Source organism: Hemiscyllium ocellatum, chromosome 25 (assembly GCF_020745735.1).
Source record: "Hemiscyllium ocellatum isolate sHemOce1 chromosome 25, sHemOce1.pat.X.cur, whole genome shotgun sequence".
Lineage (NCBI taxonomy): Eukaryota > Metazoa > Chordata > Chondrichthyes > Orectolobiformes > Hemiscylliidae > Hemiscyllium > Hemiscyllium ocellatum.
Window position 1 is genome coordinate 297,671 of NC_083425.1, and position 24,703 is coordinate 322,373.

At 45.9% G+C, this 24,703-nt stretch overlaps 1 protein-coding gene across 7 annotated transcripts in view; it reads right to left on the reverse strand.

Moving 5' to 3' along the window:
• Positions 1–24,703, reverse strand: part of LOC132827722 (inactive rhomboid protein 2-like) — a 162,709-nt gene that overhangs the window by 14,058 nt on the left and 123,948 nt on the right. For all 7 annotated transcript variants that reach the window (XR_009646035.1, XM_060844410.1, XM_060844407.1 and 4 more), the window contains exons 14-16: positions 24,147–24,241; positions 3,350–3,425; positions 2,967–3,067 (exon numbers count right to left, since the gene is read on the reverse strand). Coding sequence is in view for 6 of the 7 variants with exons in the window: in XM_060844410.1 (XP_060700393.1) it covers positions 2,967–3,067; positions 3,350–3,425; positions 24,147–24,241 (272 nt within the window). In the remaining variant the exon portion in view is untranslated. The remainder of the gene's footprint in view (positions 1–2,966; positions 3,068–3,349; positions 3,426–24,146; positions 24,242–24,703) is intronic.

Here is a 24,703-nt window from a genome sequence, read left to right on the forward strand (position 1 = left end):
CCTTGGAAGAGGCTTCGCAGTAAGGTTGAAATCAATGAGCATCTGCAGTCCTCACTTTCTCCTTTCTAATTAATAAAGGCCTAACGTGCTGAATTATTTTGGATATCCCCCAACATTTAGGCAGGATAGGCTAAGACATTTTTTTCCTGGAGTGGAGAAGGCTGTGGGGTGACCTGAGAGAGGTTTGTAAAATCATGAGGGGTATAGGTCAGGTGAATAGCCACAGTCCTTTCCCCAGAGTAGGCAAGTTCAAAACTAAAGGGCATATTTTTAAGGTGAAAGGAAAAAGCTTTAAAAGTGCCCTGAGGGGCAACGTTTTCACACACAGAGTGGTTCATATGTGGAATGCCAAAGGAAGTTGTAGATCCAGTTACAATTACAATATTTAAAAGTCATTTGGATAGATACATGGATAGGAAAGTTTTAGAGGGATATGGGTCAAACACAGGAAAGTGGGATTAGATTAGTTTGGGAAACTTGGTCGAGTTGGACTGAAGGGTCTGTTACCGTGTTGTATAACCATATGACTCTATCTTTAGAGATTAACAGGTGTAAATGTCTGGGAGTTGTTTCTGGGCCACCAAGCTCCAGTGAACATGGTCAGTGTCAGTTACAAAGAGATCCACACAGTTTACTTCATCATCAAATTGAAGGTGAAATTTGTGCAGAAATACTGTCATACTTCATCAGATATACATCATTGGGAAACATCTCAGTATTCACTGCTAATTCAAACAGAGGCTCCATATCAATGTTGTCTCTATATTGGAGTCATTTTATCAATTTAAATTCTTTAAAAGAGATAACTGTGTTTTTCTCCTTTAGAGAAATTGAAGAAAACTGCATAGTCACCTAGGACAGCATGTCTGAGCGATGTGGAGTCAGGGTTTACAGGGAAAGTGCAGGAAAGTGTCTGTGAGGAATGTTGGATCAGCCATGATACTGTTGAATGGCAGAGTAGGTTTGAGGGGCTGAATGGCCTACTCTTGTTCCTATTTCTCAAGGTCTAATGGCTTTGACAGGATTTGTGACTAAGTCAGACAAGAAGTGTCCAGTGTTTGGAGCAACTCACTGCATCTTGTACCATTTACCAAGCAGCGAGTTGCTCATTAATGGGGATGATTTATCTCAGCAACATTCTGCTTATTTCAACAAAGGCAGTGAACAAGCTCAATGTTGAGAAATATCAGCACAGAGGACTGAGGGGCTCCAAGTTGTCTCACTGCTGTCTGTCAGGACTGCCATGTCACTCAGTAACAAACAGAATCTCAGGGCACAGTGTACTGGCAGCAGCCACATTCCCAAGCCACCCATTCCCCAACACCTCCCTCCCCCTCAAACTCCTTGTCCAGGGACAGTGCCTCACCCCCGTTAGGGTATCTGTCTGATCAACTACTCTCTCTGCCAGCTCAGATCTGCATTGCGAGGCTCTCAGGAAACCCAGCAGATTCCTCAAGCTGCTCTCTTCAGGTTTGCTCACTTCACACCTTCCTGCCTGCTCACAATATCCCAGCCTCGCCCTTACCATTCCCCCTGCCCCTGATCCTGCCCTTTGAACCTGGCCCTGCCCCCCCCCCACCGGTCCCTGCCCTTATCCTACCCTCAGCCCTGCCCTCTGAACCTGGCACCTGCACTTACTTGCCCCCTGCTCCCTGCCCCCAACCCTGGCCCCTAACCCTGGCCCCTGGCCCCTGACCCTGACCCTGCCCCCCTGCTCCTGACACTGCCCTCTGACCCTGCCCCTGGCCCCCTGCTCTTGCCCTGTCCTCAATGTTAGGACAAAATGGGGCAGAAATTGGTCATGGTTCTCTCCATATGGGAATGACAATAATGTAACAGGTTTAATGAGTTCCAGCGATGAACTTCATAGTGACAAGCCTTCCACCAATCACAATGCAACTTGCACTTTGCCAAAACTGAAAAAAAACTACAGCCTTGGTCATTAAAGCATTGGAGGCCACTGGCCAATTGAGGTCATGTCAACTTTTTTGCAGGAGAATCCAATCCGTCTCCTTTTCCACTTCTAGCCTGTCATCCTACAAGTTTATTTCCTCTAAGGGATCAGCCAATCTCCTGGTCTCCATTTCCATCATTCTCATATGCAGCAAGATTTGCCTCCTGCTTCAGAATAAGTCTCAGTGTCTGACAGTGTAGAAGCCCCACTTCCTGTGCCAAATAACAAACCTGACATCAGATTGATTCTCCCTTTCTCCCTACCTCTGCTCTGGCAAGCATAGGCTATTGGGATTCATCCAGAGTTCACGCATTTGGAGCTTCCTCCCTTACTCCTGGGTGCATCAGCTCGATGTCTGTCCTCTCTACATTGTTGATACCAACATGTACCACAACGTTGAGCTCATTCTCGTTTTCATCCTCAGGAAGGACATACTGGCACTGGAACGTGTCCAGCGGAGATTCACACGGATGATCCCTGGAATGGATGGTCTAACATATGAGGAACGGCTGAGGATCCTGGGATTGTATTCATTGGAGTTTAGAAGATTAAGGGGAGACTTAATAGAGACGTACAAGATAATACATAGCTTGGAAAGGTTGGACACTAGGAAATTGTTTCTGTTAGGCAAGGAGACTAGGACCCGTGGACACAGCCTTAAAATTAGAAGGGGTAAATTCAGAACAGAAATGCAGAGACATTTCTTCAGCCAGAGAGTGGTGGGCCTGTGGAATTCATTGCCGCAGAGTGCAGTGGAGGCTGGGATGCTAGATGTCTTCAAGGCAGAGATTGATAGATTCTTGTTGTCTCGAGGAATTAAGGGCTACGGGGAGAATGCGGGTAAGTGGAGTTGAAATGCCCATCAGCCATGATTGAATGGCGGCTGGACTCGATGGGCCGAATGGCCTTACTTCCACTCCAATGTCTTATGGTCTTATGGTCTTATCCCTTGCAGCTGTTGCTTACATCAATGACAGGATCAATGTATTGTAAGTTTGGGAGTGTTTGTTACCCAGCATGAAGAAAAAGGGAGAGCCAAAGCCTGTAGATCTGATCTGGAACATCGGGATTCAGAAACGGTAACAAGCCACATACTTCATCGAGACAGTGCACCTGTAACAGAAAGGTGGCCAGTCACTCAACTGGTCAACAAACAAACTTCAACAAAGGGTCATTTCCCAGCTCAAGCTCGCTTTTATATATCACAACCACAAATCATGTGCATCGCTCAGATAACCAGTGGCATTGTCCATTCCACTGGTCAACTCTGTAGATTTCAGGATTTGTAATCAAATTGATTCTTGTATCCTTTATTAACCCAGCATCCTGCGTGCATGATACACTGCTCAGAGATGAAGCTTTGGGAACAGGGTGCTCATTCAATTTTGATGTTACCTGTGAACACAAGGTTGCTTCTTCATGGAAATATCCATCCTTAAACTGGCAGTATTCTCTGGTAGTGATTTCACACCTACACAGGAAAGATCCAAAAGGCAAAGTTGTTGAGGAATTATTGGAAATATTCCCACTGCTAACAGAGGGCTCAAACTGGTCATTCAGTGCCTCAAAACCTGCTCCACTATTCAGTCAGATCACAACTGACCTGATCATGGATTCAGTGCCCAATCATACCCACCCAAGATAAAGATAAAGTTACCATAGTCTGACCAGACCGTAGAGTTGCTGCTCATTAGAGAGAGACAACTGATGATGGTCCAGACCTCAAGCAAGGAGAGAGGTTGAGAAGGAGAGTCTAACCTCAGCTGGTACAGTGGGTGGGGTCTCAAACCCCACCACAGCAGATGATGGAATTTGAATTCACTCAAAATATCTGTAATTAAGAGTCAAACGATGACAATGAAAACATTGACAAATATTGGGAAAAACCCATTTGGTTCACTATTGTCCTTTAGGGAAGGAAACTGCTATCCTTTCCTGATGCGACCTACATATGACTCCAGACCCACAGAAATGTGACTGATTCTCAACTGCCCACTGGATGGGCAATAAACGCTAGCCTGGCCAGTGACACCCATATCCTATAAATGAATAAAAACAATTCCCTCAGCATGATAACTCCTTTCAGGATATCAATAAGATCACTTCTCATTCTCCTCAAACTCACCAGCTATCCCAGGAATCAACTGAGTGAACTTTCTCTATCTGATTCTAACATAGTTATCCTTTTATAAATAAAATGCTCCAGATGTGGCCTCATCAAAGCTCTACACAAAGTAAAGATCATGTTGTTTTATTTTTGTGCTTTTTACAATTATGAACTTAATGGGGAAGAACGATTCTAAAACCAGAGCTTTATGGGATTGCTGCAAATTTTGAAAAACAAGTCACCTGATTTTCATGGCAAGCATTGTTTGCACAGCTGTTTGAACAAGCAGGGGTTAATGTTGGAGCAGATGAGTCTGAGCTGAGGAGTTTTATGTGCAGATGCAGCCGGCTGGCAACAAAATTGATTGGTCCACGGACGAGTGATGCTGTCAGTGACAAAAACCTTTTCTCTGCCAACATCTAGATGATTGGTTCTCAGATATCGGAACAGCTTGGGGCTAGGAAACAGAAATGTTTTGTCTGCACCAGCACAAGATTGCAGAACATTCTGAAGTGGGGGTGGTGAATAGCTAGACATCATTGTCATTTTTATCAATGTGTACATCAGTAGACAAAGGGATGGATCCTGCAAAATGAGTATAGGGAGTTAGATAAGAAGTTAAAAGGCAGGACTTGGTCGTGATCTCCAGATTACACCCAGTGCCTGATGTCAGTGAGGATAGAAATAGAAGGATAGGCCAGATGAATGTGAGGCTGAGGAGCTGGTCTAGGAGGCAGGGTTTTCAGTTCTTGGATCATTGGGATCTCGTCTGGGTTAGAGGTGACCTGTACAAGGGGGCAGGTTGGACTTGAACCAGAGGGGAACCAGTATCCATGTGGAGAGATTTGCTAGTGTTACCCAGGAAGGTTTAAACTAGTTTGGCAGGGGGATGCTGGGACTCTGAATAAGAGAGGGACCATTGAGAAGTCAGGGGCACTCTAGCGAAGTTTGCCGATGATACGAAATTAGGTGGACAGGCAGGTAGTACTGAGGAAGTGGGGAGGCTGCAGAAGGATCTAGACAGTTTGGGAGAGTGGTCCAGGCAATGGCTGATGGAATTCAACGTGAGCAAATGCGAGGTTTTGCACTTTGGAAAAAAGAATAAAAGCATTGACTACTTTCTAAATGGTGAGAAAATTCATAAATCCAAAGTACAAAGGGATCTGGGAGTGCTAGTCGAGGATTCTCTAAAGGTTAACATGCAGGTTGAGTCCGTGGTTAAAAAAGCGAATGCAATGTTGTCATTTATCTTAAGAGAGTTGGAATATAAAAGCACCGTTGGGCTACTGAGACTTTATAAAGCTCTGGTTAGGCCCCATTTGGAGTACTGTGTCCAGTTTTGGTCCCCACATCTCAGTAAGGACATACTGGCACTGGAGCATGTCTAACGGAGATTCACACGGATGATCCTTGGAATGGTAGATCAAACATATGAGGAACGGCTGAGGATCCTGGGATTGTATTCATTGGAGTTTAGAAGATTGAGGGGAGACTTAATAGAAACTTACAAGATAATACATGGCTTGGAAAGGGTGGACGCTAGGAAATTGTTTCCGTTAGGCGAGGAGACTATGACCCGTGGACACAGCCTTAGAATTAGAGAGGGTAAATTCAGAACAGAAATGCGGAGACATTTCTTCAGCCAGAGAGTGGTGGGCCTGTGGAATTCATTGCCGCAGAGTGCAGTGGAGGCCGGGACGCTAAATGTCTTCAAGGCAGAGATTGATAGATTCTTGATGTCACTAGAAATTAAGGGCTACGGGGAGAATGCGGGTAAGTGGAGTTGAAATGCCCATCAGCCATGATTGAATGGCGGAGTGGACTTGATGGGCCGAATGGCCTTACTTCCACTCCTATGTCTTATGGTCTTATGGTCTTATGGAAATACATTATTCATCAAGAGCAAGTTTCCTATTCAGGATAGCCAGGGCACTGTAAAGGGAGGGAAAAGACTTCTGGTTTAAAGGGCATTTACTTGAGCACATGAGGCCTGACGGGTAAGGCGGTCGGGCTCAGAGCATGGATTGGCTCTGGGGACTGGGATATGATAGCTATAACAGAAACATGGCTGAGAGAAGGGCAGGACTGGCAGCTCAGTGTTCCAGGACACACAATCTACAGGCATGACAGAAGGACAAGTAAGTGAGGAGGGGGAGTTATCCTTTTGATCAGGGAGGACATAACAACAGTGCTAAGAGAGGATATTTTTAAGGGGGTCATCAAATGAGGCCATATGATTAAAACTTAGAAACAAGAAGGGATGGTCACTCTGTTGGGGCTGTATTATTGACCCCCAAATAGCCAATGGATACTAGAGGAGCAGATGTGTAGACAGATTGCAGATACCTATAGGAATACTAGAGTAATATTGGTTGGAGATTTTAACTTGTCAAATGTGTCCAAGAAAGTTTCCTAAATCATGTAGAGGGCCCTATTTTGGGAGGATGTAATACTGGACTCTCCGCATTAAACGAGGTCAGGCAAGCGACTGGAGTGTCAGTCAGAGAGCATTTGGATCTGTTATGGACCAGGCCAGACTCCCACCACAAAACATTTCAAGAAGGTGGCCTAAACCCTAACTTTGCTGGTTGTTTTAAGCAGGTGTAACGTGGATATTCCAGGAGGGATACAACTAGCCCAACCACACAGTTTTAAACAAAACAGAATTTATTCACAGACTATTGAATGAAACACGAACAAAGAGAAGTGAATTTAGAATAACCTAACCTACATGAAAATCCAATCAACTCTATCGCAACTTAATGATGCTCTTCCACATACTTGCAACATCCCCATAAACACTCCCTTGGCAAAAAAGATAAAATCAAACCCAGATACTTAGAAGAGAGATGTCAGAGAGAGAGAGAGGATCAGCATGGATCTGTCCCTTTGGGCCCAGCGGTTCCTCTGGGTTCCCAGCTAAAACCTGACCAGCAACTGCAAACAAAAACGGCCAGACTGCTAAACCAAACCAAACCAAACCAAACCAAACACCGAGCTGGGAGAACTGGCCACTCCCCTTTCAATGTACAAGTGTTGTTAAAAAGCCTTTAAAAGCTTTTCTCATGTAGATATTCCCAGACATATCAGAACCTCTGCCTTTATGACCCATCTGGAAAAAAAACAAAGGACAACAAAACCTTATTAAAGGAGCAGCATAGTCACCGCTCCCGAGACCATAACTGTCTCCGTTTTCACATCGTTTTGGAAGAAGATAAGGCAGGTCCACAGGTTAAGGTGCTACACTGGTGCAGGACAAGTTTTGGGGCCATTAGGCAGGATCTTCTTCAAAGTGGCTATCCTTTGAAGAGACTTTGCAGGGTACAAACTCAGTTAGAGACAAAAAAAGGCAGATGCTGGAATCCAATGTAGACAAGCAGGAAGCTGGGAGAACACAGCAAGCCAGGCAGCATCAGGAGGTAGAGAAGACAATGCTTCACATGTAACCCTTCTTCAGGACAGGGGATGGGGGTAAGGGGAGCTGCAGATAAAAGGGGTGGGAGGGGCAGGATGGTGAGGTGGGGATAGATAAACATGGGTAGAGGGTACTATCTGGTTGGTCGATGGAAGGCATGAATCCATTTGGTAGCTAGAAGGAAGGGTTGATGAGAGGAATGGAAGGGAGGGGCTGGAAGGGGAGTTGGGTAATAGAAAAGCAGGTTATTTGAAATTGGAGAACCCACTGTTGAGTCCTTCGGGCTGTAGGCTGCCCAGGCGGAGAATGTAGAGGTTGATTGGGTGAGTTTGTTTGAAGGAAAAGGAACAACTGGCAACTGGGAGGCTTTGAAAAGTGTGATCTCAAGAATGAAGGGCCAGTATGTCCCTGTTAGAGTGAAAGGAAAAGCTGGCAGGTTTAGGGAGCTGTCGTTAATAGGAGAGAATAAGTCCCTTTAAAGGTCAGCGTGACCACCTTTGTGTGGAGCCACAGGAGATGGAAGAGGTTTTTAATGAATATTTCTCCATGTGATTTACAGAGAAGAGACTCATGGATGCTAAAGAAATAAGGGAAACAAGTGGAGATGCTTTATACCAGATACATATTACCAGAGAGTTGGTGATTGCAGCCTTAAAGTGCATCAAGGTGGATACATCCTCTGGGCCCGAGCAAGTCCATTCTCAGATATTATGGGAGGTGACGGAAGAAATTGCAGAGGCCCTTACAGAGATATTTGCTTCATCTTTAGCCACTGGTGATGTTCTGGAAGACTGGAGGGTGGCTAATGTTGTTCATTGTTTTAGTAAGGTACCAAAGGCAAGCCAAGGAACTACAGGCCAGTGAGTCTGACATCAGTGGGAGGCAAGTTGTTGAACAGGATACTGAGGGACAGGAGTAACCAAGATTTGGATAGTCAAGGTCTGATTAGAGATAGTCAGCATGGATTTGTGCACGGGAGGTCATGTCTGACAAACCTTAGAGTTATTTCAACAGATAATCAAAAGGATAGATGAAGGTAGGGCAGTGGATGTTGTCTGTATGGACTTTAGTAAAGCCTTTTAGAAGGTCCCACACAGCAGGTTAGTCATGAAGGTTAGGTTGCATGGTATCCAGGGAGATCTAGCCAATTGGATTCAAAATTGGCTTAATGTTAGAAAGCAGAGGGTGATGGTTGAAGGTAGTTTCTCAGACTGGAGGCTTGTGAATAGTGGTGTGCCACAGGGGTCAGTACTGGGACCTTTGTTATTTACAGAATTGATCTGGATGAGAATGTACAAAGCAGGATTAGTAAGTTTGCCTTGACTGATGAAGGCCAGCATGCTAAATGCCTCCTTCACCACCCTGACTACCTGTGACACCGCTTTCACTGATCTATTTACTGGTACTCCTTGGTCCCTCTGATCTCCAACACCCCTCAGGACCTTCCTATTTACTGTATAAGTCCTACCTTAGTTTGACTTTCCAAAGTGCAACACCTCACATTTATCTGTATTGAATTGCATTTGCCAGTCCTCATCCCACTTCCCCGTCTGATCAAGATCCCTCTGTAATTTTTGATAACCATCTTGACAGACAGAGTGGTTGAAGCAGGTACAATATTTGAAAACATTTGAATAGCTACATGAATGGGGAGTATTTACAGGATATGTGGATCAAATGCAGGCAATTGAAACCAGCTGAGTGGGCACCATGGTCAGCATGGACAAGTTTGGGCCAAATGGCCTGTTTCCATGGTGTATTACTCTATGATTCTAAGACATTTCTCTGTTCTGTGCAGTCCAAACCCATTTTAAACATGAAGAGACCCAGTTCATCATTCTTTCAGCAGTTGTTGTAAACTGTGACATTTAATTGATAAATCTTTGCCTTTTTATAAGTGAACCAGCCATCCTGCGCTTCCTCAATGGAAGGCAGTGGAAGCATCTGGAGAATGTGTGTGTGTGTGTGTGTGTGTGTGTGTGTGTGTGTGTGTGTGTGTGTGTGTGTGTGTGTGTGTATCTGGTGTCTGAGTATGTGTGTGTGCAAGTTGTGAGCGAATATGTAAGTTTAGGAGTATGTGTGTGTGACTGTGCTTGTACATGTGTCTTGAGTTTAATTATTTATAATCAGTAGTCATTCTTGTTTAGTACAGAAACCAGATCCATCCTGTCTTCAACCTGAGTTCCAAAGTGAAGGAAATTGGGGAATTTTGTCAACTTAATTCTATAGGTATGTGAAGAATAAAAGGATGCTGCAAATGTGTTGCTGGTCAAAGCACAGCAGGTTAGGCAGCATCTCAGGAATAGAGAATTCGACGTTTCGAGCATAAGCCCTTCATCAGGAATAAGAGAGAGAGAGCCAAGCCGGCTGAGATAAAAGGTAGGGAGGAGGGACTAGGGGGAGGGGCGATGGAGGTGGGATAGGTGGAAGGAGGTCAAGGTGAGGGTGATAGGCCGGAGTGGGGTGGGGGCGGAGAGGTCAGGAAGAGGATTGCAGGTTAGGAGGGCGGTGCTGAGTTGAGGGAACCGACTGAGACAAGGTGGGGGGAGGGGAAATGAGGAAACTGGAGAAATCTGAATTCATACCTTGTGGTTGGAGGGTTCCCAGGCGGAAGATGAGGCGCTCCTCCTCCAGCCGTCGTGTAGTTGTGTTCTGCCGGTGGAGGAGTCCAAGGACCTGCATGTCCTCGGTGGAGTGGGAGGGGGAGTTAAAGTGTTGAGCCACGGGGTGATTGGGTTGGTTGGTTCGGGCGGCCCAGAGGTGTTCTCTGAAGCGTTCCGCAAGTAAGCGGCCTGTCTCACCAATATAGAGGAGGCCACATCGGGTGCAGCGGATGCAATAGATGATGTGTGTGGAGGTACAGGTGAACTTGTGGCGGATATGGAAGGATCCCTTGGGGCCTTGGAGGGAAGTGAGTGTGGAGGTGTGGGCGCAAGTTTTACATTTCCTGCGGTTGCAGGGGAAGGTGCCGGGGGTGGAGGTTGGGTTGGTGGGGGGTGTGGATCTGACAAGGGAGTCACGAAGGGAGTGGTCCTTGCGGAACGCTGATAGGGGAGGGGAGGGAAATAGATCCTTGGTGGTGGGGTCCGTTTGGAGGTGGCGGAAATGGCGGCGGATAATACGTTGTATGCGCAGGTTGGTGGGGTGGTAGGTGAGAACCAGTGGGGTTCTGTCTTGGTGGCGGTTGGAGGAGCGGGGCTCAAGGGCGGAGGAGCGGGAAGTGGAGGAGATGCGGTGGAGGGCATCGTCGATCACGTCTGGGGGGAATCTGCGGTCCTTGAAGAAGGAGGCCATCTGGGTTGTGCGGTGTTGGAATTGGTCCTCCTGGGAGCAGATGCGGCGGAGACGAAGGAATTGGGAATATGGGATGGCGTTTTTACAGGGGGCAGGGTGGGAGGAGGTGTAGTCCAGGTAGCTGTGGGAGTCAGTCGGTTTATAATAGATGTCTGTGTTGAGTCGGTCGCCCGAGATAGAAATGGAAAGGTCTAGGAAGGGGAGGGAGGAGTCTGAGACAGTCCAGGTGAATTTCAGGTCGGGATGGAAGGTGTTAGTAAAGTTGATGAACTGTTCAACCTCCTCGTGGGAGCACGAGGCAGCGCCGATACAGTCATCGATGTAGCGGAGGAAAAGGTGGGGGGTGGTGCCAGTGTAGTTGCGGAAGATGGACTGTTCCACATATCCTACGAAGAGGCAGGCATAGCTGGGGCCCATGCGGGTGCCCATGGCAACTCCTTTAGTTTGGAGGAAGTGGGAGGATTGAAAAGAGAAGTTATTCAGGGTGAGGACCAGTTCAGTCAGTCGAAGGAGGGTGTCAGTGGAAGGGTACTGGTTAGTGCGGCGGGAAAGGAAGAAGCGGAGGGCTTTGAGTCCTTCGTGATGGGGGATGGAGGTGTACAGGGACTGGATGTCCATAGTGAAAATAAGGCGTTGGGGACCGGGGAAGCGAAAATCCTGGAGGAGGTGGAGGGCGTGGGTGGTGTCCCGAACGTAGGTGGGGAGTTCTTGGACTAAAGGGGACAGGACCGTGTCGAGGTATTGGGAGATGAGTTCGGTGGGGCAGGAGCAGGCTGAGACAATGGGTCGGCCGGGGCAGGCAGGTTTGTGGATTTTGGGCAGGAGGTAGAAACGGGCGGTGCGGGGTTGTGGGACTATGAGGTTGGAGGCGGTGGATGGGAGATCCCCTGAGGTGATGAGGTCCTGGATGGTCTGGGAGATGATGGTTTGGTGGTGGGAGGTGGGGTCGTGGTCTCATAGTGAAAATAAGGCGTTGGGGACCGGGGAAGCGAAAATCCTGGAGGAGGTGGAGGGCGTGGGTGGTGTCCCGAACGTAGGTGGGGAGTCATAGTGAAAATAAGGCGTTGGGGACCGGGGAAGCGAAAATCCTGGAGGAGGTGGAGGGCGTGGGTGGTGTCCCGAACGTAGGTGACATCCAGTCCCTGTACACCTCCATCCCCCATCACGAAGGACTCAAAGCCCTCCGCTTCTTCCTTTCCCGCCGCACTAACCAGTACCCTTCCACTGACACCCTCCTTCGACTGACTGAACTGGTCCTCACCCTGAATAACTTCTCTTTTCAATCCTCCCACTTCCTCCAAACTAAAGGAGTTGCCATGGGCACCCGCATGGGCCCCAGCTATGCCTGCCTCTTCGTAGGATATGTGGAACAGTCCATCTTCCGCAACTACACTGGCACCACCCCCCACCTTTTCCTCCGCTACATCGATGACTGTATCGGCGCTGCCTCGTGCTCCCACGAGGAGGTTGAACAGTTCATCAACTTTACTAACACCTTCCATCCCGACCTGAAATTCACCTGGACTGTCTCAGACTCCTCCCTCCCCTTCCTAGACCTTTCCATTTCTATCTCGGGCGACCGACTCAACACAGACATCTATTATAAACCGACTGACTCCCACAGCTACCTGGACTACACCTCCTCCCACCCTGCCCCCTGTAAAAACGCCATCCCATATTCCCAATTCCTTCGTCTCCGCCGCATCTGCTCCCAGGAGGACCAATTCCAACACCGCACAGCCCAGATGGCCTCCTTCTTCAAGGACCGCAGATTCCCCCCAGACGTGATCGACGATGCCCTCCACCGCATCTCCTCCACTTCCCGCTCCTCCGCCCTTGAGCCCCGCTCCTCCAACCGCCACCAAGACAGAACCCCACTGGTTCTCACCTACCACCCCACCAACCTGCGCATACAACGTATTATCCGCCGCCATTTCCGCCACCTCCAAACGGACCCCACCACCAAGGATATATTTCCCTCCCCTCCCCTATCAGCGTTCCGCAAGGACCACTCCCTTCGTGACTCCCTTGTCAGATCCACACCCCCCACCAACCCAACCTCCACCCCCGGCACCTTCCCCTGCAACCGCAGGAAATGTAAAACTTGCGCCCACACCTCCACACTCACTTCCCTCCAAGGCCCCAAGGGATCCTTCCATATCCGCCACAAGTTCACCTGTACCTCCACACACATCATCTATTGCATCCGCTGCACCCGATGTGGCCTCCTCTATATTGGTGAGACAGGCCGCTTACTTGCGGAACGCTTCAGAGAACACCTCTGGGCCGCCCGAACAAACCAACCCAATCACCCCGTGGCTCAACACTTTAACTCCCCCTCCCACTCCACCGAGGACATGCAGGTCCTTGGACTCCTCCACCGGCAGAACACAACTACACGACGGCTGGAGGAGGAGCGCCTCATCTTCCGCCTGGGAACCCTCCAACCACAAGGTATGAATTCAGATTTCTCCAGCTTCCTCATTTCCCCTCCCCCCACCTTGTCTCAGTCGGTTCCCTCAACTCAGCACCGCCCTCCTAACCTGCAATCCTCTTCCTGACCTCTCCGCTCCCACCCCACTCCGGCCTATCACCCTCACCTTGACCTCCTTCCACCTATCCCACCTCCATCGCCCCTCCCCCTAGTCCCTCCTCCCTACCTTTTATCTCAGCCGGCTTGGCTCTCTCTCTCTTATTCCTGATGAAGGGCTTATGCTCGAAACGTCGAATTCTCTATTCCTGAGATGCTGCCTAACCTGCTGTGCTTTGACCAGCAACACATTTGCAGCTGTGATCTCCAGCATCTGCAGACCTCATTTTTTACTCGAAGAATAAAAGGATGACTAGGATAGGAACAATTATGAAGGGCTTATGCTCGAAACGTCGAATTCTCTATTCCTGAGGTGCTGCCTGGCCTGCTGTGCTTTGACCAGCAACACATTTGCAGCTGTGATCTCCAGCATCTGCAGACCTCATTTTTTACACTAGGATAGGAACAAGGCCAGTCAAAGACAGAAGTGGGAAGTTGAGTGTGGACCCTGTGGAGATCGGAGAGATGCTAAATGAACATTTCTCAGAGGGTTAGATAGGGTGGACAGAGAGAGCCTTTTTCCAAGAATAGTGACAGCGAGCACGAGGGGGCATAACTTTAAATTGAGGGGTGATAGATATAGGACAAATGTCAGAGGTAGCGTCTTTACTCAGAGTAGTAAGGGTATGGAATGCTTTGTGGCAACGATAGTAGATTTGCCTACTTTAAGTACATTTAAGTCGTCATTGGACAAGCATATGGACGTACATGGAATAGTGTAGGTTAGATGGGCTTCAGATTGGTATGGCAGGTTGGCACAACATCGAGGGCCGAAGGGCCTGTACTGCGCTGTAATGTTCTATGTTCATTGGTGTTCACTCAAGAAGAGGAGAATATTGTAAAGGAGAAGAATGAGGTACGAGATATTAGACTAGAAAGGATCGAGGTTAGTTACGAACAGGTGTTATCAATTCTAGAAGGAGTGAAAGTAGACAAGTCCCCTGGGCCAGATGGGATTTATCTAAGGATTCTCTGGGAAGTTAGGGAGGAGATAGCAGAGCCTTTGGCTTTGATATTTGAGTCGTCATTGTCTACAGGTTTAGTACCAGAGGACTGGAGGATTACAAATGTTGTGCCCTTGTTCAAGAAGGGCAGTAGAGATGACCCAGGTAATTATAGACCAATGAGCCTTATGTTTGTTGTAGAAAAGGTTTTGGAAAGGACTATGAGAGAAAATTTATAATCATCTAGCAAGCAACAATTTGATTTCAGATAGTCAACATGGTTTCATCAAGGGCAGGTCGTGTCTCACAAACCTCAGTTTTTTGAGAAGGTGACCAAGCATGTAGATGAGGGTAGGGCAGTTGGTGTGGTGTACATGGACTTCAGTAAAGCCTTTGATAAGGTTCCGCATGGTAGGCTGTTGGAGAAATGCAGAGGCGTGGAATTGAGAGTGAGTTAGCAGTTTGGATTAGAAACTGGCTTTCTGGAAGAAGGCAGCGAGTGGTGGTTGATGGAAAATATTCAGCCTGGAGTCCGGTTACTAGTGGTGTGCCACAAGGATCTGTTTTGGGACGACTGCTGTTTGTCATTTTTATAAATGACTTAGACGCAGGCATCGGTGGATGGATTAGTAAATTTGCAGATGACACTATGGTCGGTGGAATAGTGGACAGTTTGGAAGAATGTTACAGGTTGCAGGGGGACTTGGATAAACTGCAGAATTGGGCTGAGAGGTGGCAAATGGAGTTCAATGCATCTAAATGTAAGGTGATGCACTTTGGGAAGAATAACAGGAAGGCAGAGTACTGGGTCAGTGGAAAGATTCTTGGTAGTGTGGATGTGCAGAGGGATCTTGGAGTCCATGTACATAGACCCCTGAAAGTTGCCACCCAGGTGGATAGTGCTGTTAAGAAGGCATACGGTGTGTTAGGTTTCATTGGTAGAGGGATTGAGTTCCGTAACCACAATATCATGCTGCAACTGTACAAAATGTTAGTGCGGCCGCACTTGGAATATTGTGTACAGTTCTGTTTGCCCCATTACAGGAAGGATGTGGAAGCATTAGAAAAGGTGCAGAGGAGATTTACCAGGATGTTTCCTGGTCTGGAGGGAAGGTCTTATGAGGAAAGGCCGAGAGACTTGGGTCTGTTCTCATTGGAGAGAAGAAGGCTAAGAGAGGATTTGATAGAGACATACAAGATGATCAGAGGATTAGAAAGGGTAGACAGTGACAGACTTATTCCTAAGATGATGACGTCAGCTTGTACGATGGGGGATAACTACAAATTGAGGGATGATAGATTTAAGACAAATGTCAGAGGCAGGTTCTTTACTCAGAGAGTGGTAAGGGCGTGGAATGCCCTACCTGCTAATGCAGTTAACTCAGCCACATTAGGGAGGTTTAAACAATCCTTCAATAAATGCATGGATGATGATGGGATAGTGTAGGGGGACGAGCTCAGAATAGTTCACAGGTCGGCGCAACATCGAGGGCTGAAGGGCCTGTTTTGCGCTGTATTGTTCTATGTTCTATGTTCTAAAACATTTAGTTCTTGTGACAACTCCAAGGATATAATCAGAGCATGTTACAGTATAGAAAGAAGCCATTCGACCCTTTACAACATACAACATGGAATGTTACAGCGCAGTACAGGCCCTTCAGCCCTCGATGTTGCACTGACCTATGAAATTAATCTGACACCCATCTAACCTACACTGTTCCTTTATCATCCATATGTAAGTCCAATATCCATTTAAATGCCCTTAAATTTGGTGAGTCTACTCCTGTTGCAGGCAGGCCCTACTACTCTCTGAGTAAAGAAACTACCCTGATATCTGTCCTAAATCTATCACCCCTCAATTTAAAGCTATGTCCTCTCATCTTAGCCTTCACCATCTGAGGAAAAAGGCTGTCACTGTCGACCCTATCTAACCTTCTGATTATCTTGTAGTCTCAATTAAGTCACCTCTCAACCTTCTTCTCTCCAATGAAAACAGCCTCAGTTCCGTCAGCCTTTCCTTTCCTCTTAAGACCTTCCCTCCATACCAGGCAACATCCAACTAAATCTCCTCTGAACCCTTTCCAAAGCTTCCACATCTCTCCTATAATGTGGTGACCAGAACTGTACGCAATACTCCAGGTGCACTCTTACCAGTGCTTTGTACAGCTGCAGCGTGACCTTGTGGCACCAAAACTCAATCCCCCAACCAATAAACGCCAACACAACATATACCTTCTTAACAACCCTATCAACCTGGGTGGCAACTTTCAGGGACTTATACACCTGGATACCAAGATCTTTCTGTTCATCTAAACTGCCAAGAATTTTGCCATTAGTCCAGTACACTGCATTCCTGTTACTTCCAAAGTGAATCATCTCACACTTTTCCACATTAAGCTCCATTTGCCACTTCTCAGCCCAGCTCTGCATCTTATCTATGTCCCTCTGTAACCCACATCATTATCCACAACTCTGCCTACCTTAGTGTTATATGTTATCTGCATATTTACTAACTCATCCTTCTACACCCAAAAAAAGATCCTTTATAAAAATGATAAACAATAGTGGACCCACAACAGATCCTTGCAGCACACTACTGGTAACTGAGCTCCAGGATGAACATTTTCCATCAATCACCACCCTCTGTCTTCTTTCAACTATCCAATTTCTGATCCAAACCGCTAAATCACCTTTAATCCTGATACTCTGTATTTTGTGCAATAGCCTACCACGTGGAATCATATCAAATGCCTTATGAGATCCATATACACCACATCAACCACTTTACCTCCATCCACCTGTTTGGTCACCTTCTCGAAGAACTCAATAAGGTTAGTGAGGCACGACCTAGCCTTCACAAAACCGTGTTGACTATCCCTAATCAAATGATTCCTTTCCAGATGATAAGAAATCCAATCTCTTATAACCTTTTCCAACACCTTACCCACAACCGAGGTAAGGCTCTCTGGTCTATAATTACAAGAGTTGTCCCGACTCCCCTTCATAAACAAAGGACCAACATTTGCTATCCTCCAAGTCTTCTGGCACTATTCATATAGACAATGACGACATAAAGATTGGAGCCAAAGGCTCTGCAATCTCCTCCCTGGCTTCCCAGAGAATCTGAGGATAAATCCCATCCGGCCCAGGGGTCTTACCTATTTTCAGATCTTCCAAAATTACTAAAGTGTCCTCTTTGTCAACCTCAATCCCATCTAATCCTGTAGCCTGTATCTCCATATTCTCACTAACATCACCCTTTTCCAATGTGAATACTGACAAAAAGTATTCATTTAGCACTTTTCCTACATCCTCAGATTCCACACACAACTTCCCAATACTGTCTTTGATTGGCCCTAATCTTACTCTAGTTATTCTTTTATTCCTGATGTACCTATAGAAAACCTTAGGGTTTTCCTTGATCCTATCCACAACAACTTCTCATGTCCCCTCCTGGCTCTTAGGTCTCTCTTTCGATCTTTTCTGTCTAACTTATAACTCCCAAGCCCCCTAACTGAGCCTTCACGTCGTTTCCTCACATAAGCCGCCTTCTTCCTCTTGACAAGAGCTTCAACTTCTTTAGGAAACCATGGCTCCCTCTCTGAACAACTACCTCCCTGCCTGACAGGTACATACTTATCAAGGACCCACAGTAGCTGTTCCTTGAACAAGCTCCACATTTCAAGTGGGCCCATCTCCTGCAGTTTCCTTTCCCATTCTATGCTTCCTAAATCTTGCCTAACTAGATCATATTTGCCTTTTCCCCCCGTTATACCTCTTTCTCTGCAGTATATACCTATTCTAGCTTATTGCTATTTAAACATAACCAAATTATGGTCACTAGCGCCAAAGTACTCATCTACCTCCAAATCTGACACCTGTCCGAGTTCATTCCCCAGTACCAAATCTAATGTGGCCTTGTCCCTTGTTGGCCCGTCTACATACTGTATCAGGAAACCCTCCTGCAAACATTGGACAAAAACTGACCCATCTAAACTACTTGAACTATAGTATTCCCACTCAATATTGGGGAAGTTAAAGTCCCCCATAACAACTAAGCTATTACTCTCGTTCCTATCGAGAATCATCTTTGCTATCCTATTCTCTACATCCCTGGAACAATTCGAAGACCCGTAGAAAACTCCCAACAGGGTGACCTCTCCTTTCCTGTTTGTAACCTCAGCGCAAACTACCTCAGTGGATGAGTCCTCAAATGTTATCTCAGCTGTAATATTGTCCTTGACCAACAATGCCACATCACCCCCTCTGTTACCATCTTCTCTGGTCTTGCTGAAACATCCAAATCCTAGAACCTGCAACAACCATTCTAGTCCCTGCTCTACCCACGTCTCTGAAATGGCCACAATATAAAATTCCCAGGTACCAACCCATGCTGCAAGTTCACCACCTTATTCCAGAATTGATTCTGTCCAGGCTGCAGAAAGGGTGAGCCAGTTAGTCCCATTCTCCAATACTGTCTGCATATCCCTCGAAATTCATCATTTTCAACTATATATTTGATAGAGACCTACAAGAAACTTATGAAACTTTCCAGGAGATCCACCTCCACCATTGTCTCAGGCAGTGCATTCCAAATCCAAACAACTCTCTGAGTAAAGGTCGGGCCAAGTGGCCTATTTATCCACTGCAAGATTGCTATAGCTATGTCTAGGAGAAAGTGAGGACTGCAGATGCTGGAGATCAGAGTTGAAAATGTGTTGCTGGAAAAGCTCAGCAGGTCAGGCAGCATCCAAGGAACAGGAGAATCGACGTTTCGGGCATGAGCCCTTCTTCAGGAAATTGGCCTTCCTGAAGAAGGGCTCATGCCTGAAAGGTCAGACATGAGCTTTTCCAGCAACACATTTTCAGCTCTAACTATGTCTAAGCAGGATTCTCCTCACTCCCACCTCTCTTGCTGACCATTTTGAAATTGTGACTCCAAGTTACTGACCAATAGGTGGAAACAGAATATTCTTTTTCATCCTGTCAATATTATTATAATTTTGAATACCTCATAAAGGTCACCTTCTAATATTCTCAGCTCCAAGGCAAAGAAAACCTATTTCTGTAATTGGTGAGTAGCATTGGTCAGTTCCTGATGGTGGGCGAGTTTAAAATATTTCATGAGGCCTACCTGGCTGATCACATTACAATCACTCCAATCAGAGATAAAAGCTATTTTCCTGCCAACGACCAGGTGATTGGCTCTCAGGTAAGGTGAGTGGAGAAAGAAATGGAACCCAAGGGGCAACGTTTTCATATAGAGTGTAGCTCATATATGGAATGAACTGCCTAAGGAAGTGCAGTTACAGTTACAACATTTAAATGCATTTGAATAGGTTAATGAGTAGGAAGGTTTAGAGGGGTATTGGCAAAAGTTTCATAGTAATAGAAGCAGGAGAAGGCCATTTGGCCCATTGAGCCTGTTCTTCCATTCATTAAGATCATGGCTGATCTATCCATCATCTCAGATCCTGCTACCTGCATTATCCCTATTATCCTTAATCCCCCTACCCTGCTAAAACCAACTGTGTCTAGAAAATATTTAACAAATCTGCCTTTAAATGCGAACAAGTAGGATTAGTTTAGTTTGGGAAACCTGGTTGGTGTGGACGAGTTGGACCAAAGGGTCTGTTTCTCTGCTGTATGACTCTGTCCAAAATCCCTCAAAGCTGTATTATTCCAGGAAATCTCCTTTGCACTTTCTGCAGGGCTTTAACATCCTTCTTTCAATAAGGTGCCTCAGAAGTGAACACAATACTCCAAATGTGGCCTAACAAATGATTTGTAGAAGCATAGTAAGGGGTGGGTGGGAGGTGCGGAGTGATTGCTGAGGGATATTATCACTGGACTGTTAATCCAGAGACCCAGGCAATGTTCCAGGGACCCAGGTTCAATTGCTGCCACAACAGATGGTAGAATTCAAATTTAAATAAAACATTGAATTAAGAGACCAAGGGTAACCAGGAATCCATTGTTGATTGTCAGGAAAAACCCATCTGTCTCATTAATGATCTTTAGGGAAGGAAACCGCCATCCTTACCTGGTCTGGCCTATATGTGACTCCAGACCCACAGCAATAGGGTTGACTCTTAACTCTTAGGGAATTAGGGATGGGCAATAAATACTGGCCTAATCAGCATTGTCCACGTTCCATGAATGAATATATTAAAAAAGTATCACTTCCTTGATTTTATATTCTATGTTTGTATTTATAAACCTAAGGATCCTATTAAGTTAATAAAATAACTGTTTTGACTTGCCCAGCCACTTTCAGAGAATTCTGTGTTTGAACCCCAAGGTCCCTCTGCTCCTATCCCCCCTTCATAGTTGTCTTATTAAGCCTGAATTGTCTCTGTGTTTCATAGAACATAGAAAAGTACAGCACAGAACAGGCCCTTTGGCCCACGATGTTGGGCCGAGATTTAATCCTAATGTAAAATATAGTAACTTAATCTACACACCCCTCAACTCACTGCTATCCGTGTGCATGTCCAGCAGTCGCTTAAATGTCCCCAATGACTCTGCTTCCACCACCACAACTGGCAACGCATTCCATGCATTCACAACTCTCTGCATAAAGAACATTTCTCTGACAATGTTCAGACTGATTCTAATCTAAAAAACGGATTTACAGAATCTTACCTGGATTCATGCAGTTTTTGAGAAAAGTATAATTCTGCAAGTACAAATTCACCCCACAAACTTATATGAATATGTGTGTGTGTGTGTGTGTGTGTGTGTAGGAGCCATAGGGGAGGTGGGGAGTGGTGGACAAGGCAAGGATGCCCTGAGGCATGGTACATTGTTGAGACCAACCGGAGGCTATGGCAACGGATGAATGGACACTGCGCAACAATCACCAGACAGGAGGGTTCCCTCCCAGTCGGCGAACACTTCAGCGGTCCAAGACATTCAACCTCGGACCTTCGGGTGACCATCCTCCAAGGCGGACTTCGGGACAGGCAGCAATGAAAAGTATCCGACCAGAGGCTGATAGCTAAGTTCAGTCCCCATGGGGATGGTCTCAACCGGGACCTTGGGTTCATGTCACACTCCAGGTGACCCCACTGCACTATACACACACACACACACACACATACACTCGTAACACTCACACTCAGACCCTCTCTCATACACTCACACATACACTCCCACACAAACCCTCTCACAGGCTTAAACCCCTTTACACTCACACATATGCACACACCTTCTCACAGACAGCATGATGGCACAGTGGTTAGCATTGCTGCCTCACAGCGCCAGAGACCCGAGTTCAATTCCCACCTCAGGCGACTGAATGTGTGGAGTTTGCACATTCTCCCTGTGTCTGTGTGGGTTTCCTCCGGGTGCTCCGGTTTCCTCCCACAGCCCAAAAATGTGCAGGTCAGGTGAATTGGCCATGCTAAATTGCCCGTAGTGTTAGGTGAAGGGGTAAATGTAGGGGCATGGGTGGGTTGTGCTTCGGCTAGTCGGTGTGGACTTGTTGGACTGAAGGGCCTGTTTCCACACTGTAAGTAATCTAATCAGACATTCATAACCCTCCTCCCACCCCCCCACACACATATATATAAGTTTCTGGAGTGAATTTGTATTTGCAGAATTACATTTTACTTTGCTCAAAAACTGCATGAATCCATGTAAGATTCAATAAATCCGTTTTTTAGATGAGAATCAGTCTGACCATTATGGCACAGACAGCCTCACACAGGGGAGCTGACACCTTCAAAACCTTATCTGGGCCGACATGACACCAATTGTTAAAGGTCACTCGAGAATGTAACTTTTAAAAAAAGTTTTGTGATTTACATATGAAAGAATTGATACCAACCTGATCATTCTAAAAGCTGAGAGACTTAACAAACAATCCGGGTCTTTTTCAATCTGTAATCTCAGTTACATCACACTGTAAACTTTTGCTATAAATTCTGCGTCTTACAATCTTATTCTCCACAACCACCTGATGAAGGAGCGTCACTCTGAAAGTTAGTGCTTCCAAATAAACCTGTTGGACCAAAACCTGGTGTGCTGTGATTTGTAACTTTGTCTACCCCAGTCCGACACCGGCTCCTCCAAACCATTACTCACATTTCTCTGCATTGAAATATTGGATAATGGGCTTGACTTCAGCACATAACCCACTGAGTCCATTACATTACCTTCACAATAAATGACCACATTCTATTTGCCCTGTTAACCATGTGCATATTAACACTTTGTGATTCATGCACCAGGGCAGACAGATCCCTCAGTGCATCAGACTTTTGCAATCACTTTCCTTGTAAATAATTTTCTATTTTTCTATTCTTTCTTCCCATGTTGGTAGGTTCATATTTTCCTATATCATATGCCTCCTGCCAAATATTTGCCAGCCCATTTAATCTATCCATAGCCCTTAGTAGATTTCTTGTGTACATTTCATGGTTTACCTTCTACTTAACTGTATGTCATCAACAAATTTAACTACCATTCATTTAGTTTCTTTATCCAAGTCATTACTATAATTTGTCAATAACTGAGGCAGAAGCACTGATTCCTGTGGGACCTCACCATCACATCTTGCCAATGACCCACTTAGACTGACTCACTGTTTCCTAGTCACAGTCTAGCCCTTGGTGCACATTATGATGTCACCCCATAAACTTGCCGTGTGTCTCCCCCTGAAACTTTCCATCTCCCAGTTTGAAAGCGTGACCTCTTGTTATTGAATCCTTCACCCTGGGAAAGAACTTGACTCTATCCACCCTGTCTATACCCTTCATGATTTTGTAAACTTCAATCAGGTCCCCCCTCAGTCTCTTTTTTTCTAATGAAAATAAACCTAACCTACTCACCCTCTCTTCATAGCGAGCACCTTCCATACCAGGCAACATCCTCGTAAATCTCCTCTGCACCCTCTCCAAAGCGTCCACATCCTTTTGGTAATGTGGCGACCAGAACTGTACACAGTATTCTAAATGCAGCCAAACCAATTTTAACATGACTTGCCAGGGCTCTTATACTCAATATCCCGTCCAATGAAGGCAAGCATACCATATGCCTTCTTGACCACTCTATCCACCTGTGCAGCCACCTTCAGGGTACAATGGACCTGCACTCCCAAATCTCTCTGCCCATCAAATATTCCCAAGGCTCTTCCGATCATTGTATAATTCGCTCTGGAATTAGTCTTGCTTGAATGCATCACCTCACATTTGTCTGGATTGAAATCACATTCACAGGTTTCCCTTTATCTACATCAGTCATTTACTTGATCATTAAAACTCCACTTTGTTTGTTCCTGGGATGTGGTCATTGCTAGTTGGTCCAGTATTTATTGTCCATCAATAATTATCCTGGAGAATTTGACCAAGACACATGTTCGTCAAATGTGACTTCTCTTTTCTCAAAACCATATTGACTCTGCACATTTGGGTTAACATTTTCTAAGTGCTTTGCTATAACCTCCTTAATCACTTCTCTTCTCACAGATTTTAACCAACTGTCTAAATTTTCCTGCTTTCTGTCCCTTTCCTTTTGTAAACAGAGGAGCCACATTCACTATTTTTGATCTGATTGGATCTTTACAGTGTCTTGGGACTTTTGGAAACTTCAATCCAAAGCCACTTTGAAGTCCAGCAGGACCTGGACACTTGTCAGCTTTCAGACATAATCATTTTCTCTGTCCCCTCTCCCAGGAGATTGTAATTGTTCTCACTCCTTCCCTCTCACCTCCCGATTTACTTGTATTTCTGGGATAGCACTTATATCTTCTATGATGAACCCAGATGTAAATGAGCAGTTCAATTTATCTGCCATTTTCTATTTCCTGTGATTAATTGCCTGGACTGAAAGACACCCACCTGCCCTTTGTCCCAATGCAGCAGGGTCTCCCTTTGATCGCACAATCCATGTGTTTCAAACCCATCTGCTTCTTCTTTGCTTGATAGGTGCAAATCTGTACAAACAGAAGGACAGAGCCATCATTCCAGCTTATTCCCAACATTACTGCAAGTGAGCATTTCTCAGATATATTCTTGAAGATATGTTTATGTGTAAATGAGCTAACTTATCCCTTGCCTGGATGTAGGTTTGCTCACTGAGCTGGAACATTCATTTCCAGATGTTTCGTCACCCTACTAGGTAACATCTTCAGTGGGCCTCCGGGCAAAGCGCTGTTGATAATTCCTGTTTTCTATTTATGTATTTGGATTTCTTTGGGTGGGTGATGTCATTTCCTGTGGTTCTATCATTTCCCGTGATGATATCATTTCCTGTTCTTTTTCTCAGGGGGTGGTAGATGGGGTCTAACTCGATGTGTTGGAATGCTATGCTTCTAGGAATTCTTGTGTGTGTCTCTGTTTGGCCTGTCCTAGGATGGATGTGTTGTCCCAATCAAAGTGGTGTCCTCCCTCATCTG